The sequence below is a fragment of the Mandrillus leucophaeus genome, unplaced genomic scaffold (genome assembly GCF_000951045.1).
Source record: "Mandrillus leucophaeus isolate KB7577 unplaced genomic scaffold, Mleu.le_1.0 Scaffold1, whole genome shotgun sequence".
Taxonomy (NCBI): Eukaryota; Metazoa; Chordata; class Mammalia; order Primates; family Cercopithecidae; genus Mandrillus; species Mandrillus leucophaeus.
Genome location: NW_012098097.1, coordinates 15,893,635 through 15,901,948, shown reverse-complemented (window position 1 = coordinate 15,901,948; position 8,314 = coordinate 15,893,635). Strand labels below are relative to the sequence as shown.

The 8,314-nt window shown below is 63.1% G+C and overlaps 1 protein-coding gene across 4 annotated transcripts; it reads left to right on the top strand.

Moving 5' to 3' along the window:
- PCYT2 (phosphate cytidylyltransferase 2, ethanolamine) lies at window positions 1-8,086 on the top strand. 4 transcript variants are annotated; one of them, XM_011996245.1, is made up of 14 exons: window positions 1-176; window positions 1,465-1,553; window positions 2,028-2,189; window positions 2,425-2,491; window positions 3,199-3,283; window positions 3,458-3,502; window positions 3,800-3,853; window positions 4,159-4,297; window positions 4,506-4,588; window positions 4,877-4,954; window positions 5,310-5,375; window positions 5,583-5,648; window positions 5,877-5,965; window positions 6,040-6,749. In XM_011996245.1, exons 2-14 carry the CDS (start codon window positions 1,472-1,474, stop codon window positions 6,149-6,151), a joined length of 1,128 nt encoding a protein of 375 aa, XP_011851635.1. In that variant the 5' UTR covers window positions 1-176; window positions 1,465-1,471; the 3' UTR covers window positions 6,152-6,749. The 4 variants fall into 4 exon arrangements, with proteins under 4 accessions (XP_011851635.1, XP_011851691.1, XP_011851830.1 ...); XM_011996301.1 differs by lacking the exon at window positions 3,800-3,853 and having other exon boundaries at window positions 6,040-8,086; XM_011996440.1 differs by lacking the exon at window positions 3,800-3,853 and having other exon boundaries at window positions 1,745-2,189; window positions 6,040-8,086.
- The last annotated feature ends 228 nt before the right edge of the window (window positions 8,087-8,314 follow it).

Genomic DNA, 8,314 nt, shown 5'->3' with positions numbered 1-8,314 from the left:
GTGGGCGCCCCCGTCTACTCCTGGCGGAGGCCCCGCCCGGTCACGCCGACCTCCGGTGCAGCCACCGCGCTGAGATCTGGAGCCCCGGCCTCCCTGCTTCTCCGTAACCACCAGCAACCAGCTTGGCCGGCTCCGGTCCAGGGGTTCCCCTGGCCTCCGGGCGAGCGTCCCTGTAGGTGGACATCGGGTGTGACCTGCCTGTCCGGGACCCGCAGTGAAGCCCGCGGGCTCCCGGGTCCTCCTCCCCGGGGCTAGAATGCAATCGGTGTTCCCTGGCCAGTCACACAGAGGGCATTATTTTAAGAAAAGTTTGGGGTTGTCAACAAGTGAAAGAAAGATGACCGTTACTGATAATTTGCTACCTCTGACCCTTTCACGTGCCTGCCGCATGGAATCCCCGAAGCAAGCGCCTCTGATTAGCCCTTCCCAGGAGAGCAGGCAGGGCCTTGTTTCCTGTGTCTGAGTCACCTCTGGGAGAAGGAATGTGGCTTTGTGTCAGTAGACTTTGACCTTGCCCTGACCAGGCCCCAGCCCCATTCCAGGCTGTGGTCCCCTGGCCTAGCCTCTGACCCCTCCTCCCCTCCAGCCTGTCCAGTGGGTACATGGGCCCGCCAGACTTCACCCTGCATGTCTGCTGGGACTCCGTGCACTGTGGCAGGGGTGCTGGGAGGAAGCAGTGGTGTGCAGTGGAGCAGCTCTGCACTGTGTGGCCTGCCAGGGTCACACCTCTCCTGGAGAGGCAGGGACAGCTTCCTCCACTCTTGAGGGGATGGGCAGCTGCTGTAAGTGGCGAAGAAGCCAGGGCAGCGGGGCCCAGTTGGTGACAGGGCTGTGTAGCTTTGGGCTTGAGAGTTCACATGTTAGCAGACCCAGATTTATGAATGAAAACTCTAGAACCAGGTGGCAAGGCAGTGGCTGTACACCCTTAGTGTTAAGCCTGGGGAGCTTCAGAGGCCGTCGGGGAGGAGGAAACAGGATTTTCAGCGTGATTCCCAGGGTTTTATTTTGTGGTTGGATTTGTTTTGGGTTAGCCCCAGGGACTGTTTGCTTATCGTAGTCTAGGATCCAATCCTACCCCAAGAGTTAACATTGGCCTATTTTAAAGTGACTGCCCAGGGCAGTTGATATTCGGTGAGGGGATAGGACATGTGGCCCTGCAGCTCACCGTGGGCTCCAGTCTGTCCTGCACCCACCAGTTCTCTAGACCCAGCCAGGCCTTGACGTCTCTGCCCCCGCCACCCTTTCTAGATCTGGCACAGGGGTCCCACCGTCAGGCCCAGGAGCCAGTGGGGTGGAGAGCTGAGCACCTACATCTTCTGAATCCCAGTCCCAGGGCTCCCAGCAGCAGCTTCTCAAAGTGCTTCCTAAGGAGTCCTCAGAGGAGCAAAACTCTGCCCCTAAACCACAGGGCCACCTGGCCCCCACCCTGGGCACAGGCACCATCCACTCTCTTTGTCTCCACAGCTATGACATGGTGCATTACGGCCACTCTAACCAGCTGCGCCAGGCACGGGCCATGGGCGACTACCTCATCGTAGGCGTGCACACTGATGGTACGCACAGGTGGCCTCGCCCACCCACGGCCCCCCAGCCCTCCTGTGGGTTGCGCCCATTGACTGAAAGCCTGCAGGCCTGGGCCGCCTTGCCAGGGCTCAGCTGTAGGGGAGAGCACTGTAGGCTCACCCAGTCCAGCCCCAGCTGAGGATGGCCTAATGCCTTTCCCATCTTGCACTTCCTGTCCCAGCTAAAGAGAAGGGGCACCTGCTCCCCACCACTGCCAGCATGGCTCCCAAGCCTTCAGGGGCTGAGCACCTGCTCTTCAGAAGGAATCTCTGCCTTTGCCTGAGACCCTCACGGGGGAGACAGCCACCCAGTTGACCAGCACTAGTGGGCTAAGGGCCAGGCGAGAGAGACAGCCTGTCCCCACCGGCCCTCTTGTGTGGCTACAGCTGGGTGCTGGGAAGGGGCCTCGTACGTGAGCAGCCAGGTGGGCTGGGTCCCCAGTCTCCTTGTTGTCCTTTTCCTAGAGGAGATCGCCAAGCACAAGGGGCCCCCGGTGTTCACTCAGGAGGAGAGATACAAGATGGTGCAGGCCATCAAATGGGTGGATGAGGTGGTGCCAGCAGCCCCTTACGTCACTACGCTAGAGACCCTGGACAAATACAACTGTGACTTCTGTGTTCACGGCAGTGAGTGGTGGGCCTGGGGCCCGGGGGCCTGGCGGCATCAGGTGGCTCAGGATCAGATCTGCTGGTGGGACATCTGGGAACAGGGGGCCTCCATGCCCTTCGAGGATCTGAGATATTTCCGGGCCCCTACCTAGAAATGGGCACGCGGGCAGGCCAGGGGCTGAGAGGGTCCTGGGCTCTGAAGGGTCTGATGGCTTTGGGTTAAGGATCCTTGTCCTTGTGTGTCACTGCTTAGATGACATCACCCTGACTGTAGACGGCCGGGACACCTATGAGGAGGTAAAGCAGGCCGGGAGGTACAGGTGAGTCTCCACCGTGGACCTGGCCATCCAGGGAGCTGGACACAGGGCCCCCTCCTGGCTCGTGCTTTGCTATTTCCTGGGAGCCCGTGAGGGGAGCGTCTGGGCCCTGAGCCATGTTCCTCACTCCAAGGACCGGGAACTTGAGGGATGGAGGTGTCATTGTGGGGTGGCCTGGAGGCCCTCACCATTTGGTGCTGCAGACCTGTGGCCTCAGGGCTCCAAAGGCACAGCTTTGTGAGGTGGCAGCTGTTGAACTCGGGGGATGTGGCTGGCACTGCTGCAGAGCTGGCACTGTATCTGAATTACCAGACGTCAGGGACATGAGGCCAGTGGCTCCTGCACGGGATGCTGCAGCTGAGAATTCACTCGGCTGCAGATGCTCAGCGTTCAGGACGTGGGCGTGAGGGAGGCAGGGAGCAGAGCCACTGCCCAAGTGCCCGCCTTCTCCCCGGCATTGCACACCTGAGCCCCAGCAAGGGTCCTTTTCCGTGCTCCTGTCACTCCCTTTAGTCAGTAAAAGCGTGGAAGCCTTCCCCACGTTCCCAACCCAGGTTTTCTGTTATAGCCTTGCGCAGGGAGGGGACCCTCGTCTTTGGGGCAGCCATGGGTTCTGCCGCAGCAGGGCCGCTAGTGTCCCTAGTGGTGGTAGCAGGAGACAGCCTTCCAAGTGTCCCAGGCTGAGACCCCACTCCCGCTCTGTCCCCCAGAGAGTGCAAGCGCACACAAGGGGTGTCCACCACAGACCTCGTGGGCCGCATGCTGCTGGTGACCAAAGCCCACCACAGCAGCCAGGTGAGTCAGGGGCGGAACCCCCAAGGCCCCTGGGTCAAGGTCGCCAGGGGAAAGGAGGGGCACCTCCCTGCCCCCTCAGGGCCCTCCTGCCCACTGCTCCCCATCCCCACCCGGTCCTGGGGTGGCCACGCCTAGAGGGCAGGCCCCTCAGCGCCGCTCTGCCCTTCTGTGCAGGAGATGTCTTCTGAGTACCGGGAGTACGCAGACAGTTTTGGCAAGGTGAGTGCGGCCATGGAGGGGAAGCTGAGCACGCAGCTGCAGGGGGCTCCCCCGGCCACCTGTCCTGGCCATCCCTTGGGGAAAAGCCAGCCCAGAGCCTCACCCTCCTCTCTCCCTCCCTGGCACTGACCAGGCACTGACTGCCAGGTTCGGCCAACTGGTGGACGCTGGGAGGGAGGGCAGGCAGCGGTGGTACCGGCGGGCCGGTCACGGCAGCCACTGCTTGGAGGAGGAGCAAGGACTTGCCTGTGGACAGGTGTTCTCTAACCAAGTGGCCTGGCCCTCTCCCCTTTGTAGCCCCCTCACCCGATACCCGCTGGGGACATACTTTTCTCAGAAGGATCCTCCCAGGTGACCAGACAGTGGTCTCAGGGTGCCGGCTCCCTCCCAAGGGCTGTGTGCACTAGCCGCTGGGCTCCTTGCCTCCTCCTGGCGGTCACTGGCTGGGCTGAAGTGGTGTCAGCTGTGGTGCCTGCTGTGGTTGTGGGGTGGCGCCACAGTCCTGCCTGACACCTGGCCTGGCAGTGTGTTCCCCGCCCGAGGTGACTGGCTGGAAATGGGATTGCTGGCAGGCAACAGCTGAGGGTTTGGTGACCTGGCGAGGGCAGCACTTGGGAGGCCTCCCCAGCAAACCTGCTCCCTCTCTTGGCTTGCAGTGCCCTGGTGGGCGGAACCCCTGGACCGGGGTATCCCAGTTCCTGCAGACATCTCAGAAGATCATCCAGTTTGCTTCTGGGAAGGAGCCCCAGCCAGGGGAGACGGTCATCTATGTGGCTGGCGCCTTCGACCTGTTCCGTATCCTCTGAGCCTCTGCTGCTCCCTACGTGTGCCACATGGGGTGGGACCCGGGGGCCTCACTTTGACTCCTTGGGGCCCCAGACCGGGCTGGTTTGCAGGGGAGCAGCTGTCGGCAGGGAGGATGGCGGGGAGGCCCTTGGGCATGAGCTGTCAGGGAGCTGCTCCCTGTCATCTCCCTCCCGACTGCTTCTTAACCTGGGCGCAGACATCGGGCATGTGGACTTCCTGGAGAAGGTGCACAGGCTGGCAGACAGGCCCTATATCATCGCGGGCTTACACTTTGACCAGGTCACTGCCCTCTTGCTCCCTGGGCCCCTGAGCAGCTGATGGGCCCTCGAGGGGCCCTAAGGGTTGGTGTTGGGTGCAGGTGGTCTCTAGGAGGAGGCCCCAGGTGAAGTCAGAGGAGACCCTGCGGCGGGGGTGATCGTGGGCTTCTGGGGTCCAGAGCTATCCTGTCTGGGGCATCCCCACAAGGGCGGGCACCCTGCCCGACTTCTTCCCCTGAGGGTCAGCTGGGAGGGGCACACCCTGTCCCCCCAGGGTTTCGGGGCTGAGCCAGCCTCACTCTGGCCACAGGAGGTCAATCGCTACAAGGGGAAGAACTACCCCATCATGAATCTGCATGAGCGCACCCTGAGCGTGCTGGCCTGCCGGGTGAGTGGGGCCAGGAGCCAGCCCAAGGACGGGGACATTCCCACAACATCCCCCCACCAAGAGCCTCCCTGAGCCGGGGCAGGGGGCTTGGGTCCTGGCAGAGCTGCACCCAGCACCCCGAGCTCTGTGGCACATGCCCAGACTTGTTTGTTGAGGCAGGAGGAGGGGTGGTCGGGTCTCCAGGTGCTGTTCCTTCTTGCCTCCTGGAGGAGCCCCAGGGGTCCTCAGCCTGCCCAGCCTATCCCTGCTACTCACTGGAAGCCCCGCCCCATGTCTGGGCCATCTCCCACCACCCTGTGGCCCTGGCTTACCAGTAGCAGGGACCCAGCAAGTCTTTCTGCTACTGTCCCCACAGTACGTGTCCGAAGTGGTGATTGGGGCCCCGTACGCAGTCACAGCAGAGCTCCTGAGTCACTTCAAGGTGAGGCTCTGCATGGGCTCACCTCGTTCCCACACGGGCTGGGAACACGGGCGGGCTATGGGCTCCTCCTACACGGGGCCTAGGAGGTGCCTGGGCTCAGGAAGGGGCAGGGTCAGTTCTCCCAACCCCCAGGGCCTGTGCTGGGCTGTGGGTGGCTACGGCAGCTGCCTCCCCGGGGAGGGCTCCTGACCCCCACTCCTTCTCCAGGTGGACCTGGTGTGTCACGGCAAGACGGAAATTATACCGGACAGGGACGGCTCCGACCCATACCAGGTGGGTCATGCTAGCCCTTGCTGGGCACAGGGGTTGCCATTGTCACCTCCCAGCCATTTAATGTCTCACTGTGCCTACCTGGGAAACGGGCATGGTGGCTGTAGCTGCTCTGACTACACCACTCCCACAGGACCCTGGGCACTGGTCTCCCTCTGGGGCAGGGCACCAGATGGGTCTTGGGGAGGTCAGCAGGGACCTTCATCCCGCTCCTCCTCTCCGGACCCCCAGGAACCCAAGAGAAGGGGCATCTTCCGTCAGATTGACAGTGGCAGCAACCTCACCACGGACCTCATCGTGCAGCGGATCATCACCAACAGGTGCAGCTGGGTGGGGGCACCTCGGAGCCGCCTCGTAGGCGCTCTCCGCTAGACTTACCCTGCCCTCCCCCCAGGTTGGAGTATGAGGCTCGAAATCAGAAGAAAGAAGCCAAGGAGCTGGCCTTCCTGGAGGCCGCCAGGCGGCACGCGGCGCAGCCCCTGGGGGAGCGCGATGGCGACTTCTGACCTGGCGGAGGCCCCAGCCGGCCCTCCCCCTGCTCTGCTTCTCACCTTCTGCATTTGGACATAGGACTCTGCAGGGCCGCCCTCTCTAACTGGCCTGGCTCTGGAAGGGCTGGTGACGACTCTGCCTCCTGCCTGCCTTCGAGGTGCCTGGTTTGCAGCAGACTCTCCACCCTTTCCAGCGAAGCTGCTCAGAAAGGGCGTCCAGCACAGTGGAGAGGCCGGCAGTGAGACGGGCAGACGGCACCTGCAGCCCGAAATGCAGCACTCCTGCGTGCGCCCCCACCTGGTCCCCGGATGTCCCCACCACCTGGACAGAGGCCACACTGACTGCCCACCCAGCTGTGGCGGGAAGTGCAGAGCGGAGGGCTTTAGGGAGCAGCGACTGCGGTCACCCCTTTAGTTCTCTGGGTGCAGACCACAGCACCTCCCACTTGGCATCCCCCAACACAGTGTCCTGCCACCCGGCGCCGGCTCCAGGAAAACACGCTTGCCTTCATTCCCGGCAGCTTCGCCGCTCTCCTTATGGACTCTGTTCTGTTTGTACGTGGCTGATGTAAATCTCTTTGGTACAACCGAATAAAGCCTGGTGGCACTGCTGCGTGGGGCTCCCAGCCCTGCTGGGAAGGACCAGGGAAACACCCAGCAAGCAGAGCCTCTTGGCCCTGCCCCGACCATGCACCCAGCAGCCGGGTGTGCAGTGGGCAGCCTGGCAGTGAGTGAAACCCTGGCCTCCAGCCCTCCAAAGTCAGGGGCCACCCCCTATAGCAGGCGATGCTAGAATAGGAAGGAGAGCTGGGGCTGAGGCTCCTTGCCCCTCGGCCCCTCCAGGGGCCATGGGATCTCTGTCTCCTGCACGCCTGTCAGGGCCTGCCTGGGGCAGCCCAGAGGCTGAATAGACTCTTACTGCAGCCTCCGGGATGTGTCTGGGGAGCCCATAGATTGCCTGGTCTCGCCGCACTCAAAATGAGGCTTATGATCAGGACTTTTTTCAGCCCCACACTCCTCTCCAGAATGGGCTCTGCCATACAGCACCTGACCCATGTGGGGCCTCCAAGGGCCTGTCCTCTGCTGTTGTGAGGTCGACCTCATGACCCAGCACAGGAGCCGGAGGCGAGGTGCACATGAGGCTCTCCACAGCCCAGGAAGGCAGCCTCTCACCCTGCTCTCCGAGCCAGGGGCCAAGGTGTGAGGGGCACAGGCCATCCTCATGCTGTCAGGCCCCTGCTTTCAGAAGTGGGGTGGTGCCGATGCTCCCACTCAGACCCCTGGGCTGCAGGGTCCCCTGAGCAGAGGGACCAGTCACTTCCCCATAGACAGATTGGTGCGGGACAGGGGCTGCTTGGGCCGCAGGCTTGGGGAGGGTGGAAAGGTCCCACCTGTTGCTGCCTGGGCCCGGAAGTGGGCCTGGCCCTGTTCCCTTAGAAGCATTGGAGGCCAGGGCCCAAGCCAGTGCTGGAGTCGCACCCAACTGCGGAGGGAGAACCCACCTCTCTCCCACCCTCAGCTCTGGGGAAGCATGCTCTGGGTCTCTGGGGCCAGGGCTCAGGCCCCCAACTCTCCTCCTTGCCCCTGCACCCTCGGACTTGGCCTAGCCAGAAGGGATGGGGGCAAGAGGAAAGCAGCCAGGGGCTCCAGCCCATGCCCTCACAGATTTGCCTCTCGAGTGGGGGAGCGAAGGGCTGGGGAAGACACTGGGGACCAGGCCAGCAGTGCCTCTGCAGTTTCCTCCAGGGGGCACCAAGGTTAGGCGCGGCTTCACCGCGGGGCTGGATCGTGGCCAGCTTGGCCCCTGGGTCTGAAGACCTCTGGGCGGCCCAGGCCAACCTTGCCCTGCCGCCGCACACTCGGCTGCCCTCTCATACCCCGGCTTGGGGACTTCCAGGTCCCGATCCCCCCGTGGCCTGGCTCCCAGTCCTCCAGTACCCCTCACTCCGAGGCCGCCTCATTATTTATTTGTTTACCATGAACTGCGGGGTGGGCGGAGTAGGGGAGAGCAGGGGCGCCATCCCCAGCCGGCGGGGCCTGGGGTCCCCCAGTAGGACGATGGCGGCGGGGCGTCCCCAGCAGTGCCAGGAGAGGTCCGGGTTCCGGGCTCAGGGGGCGCGGCAGTCGGCTGAGCGCAGGGACAGGAAGACGTCCGCCTTGCACTGGAAGGTCCCGCGG

Excerpts from the sequence above, each read along its gene's own strand:
- PCYT2 (XM_011996245.1), top strand. The coding sequence starts at position 1,472 with ATGGTGCATTACGGCCACTCTAACCAGCTGCGCCAGGCACGGGCCATG. Across the intron at positions 4,298-4,505 it reads TGGCGCCTTCGACCTGTTCC|ACATCGGGCATGTGGACTTC; the intron begins GTATCCTCTGAG and ends ACCTGGGCGCAG. Across the intron at positions 4,955-5,309 it reads TGAGCGTGCTGGCCTGCCGG|TACGTGTCCGAAGTGGTGAT; the intron begins GTGAGTGGGGCC and ends CTGTCCCCACAG.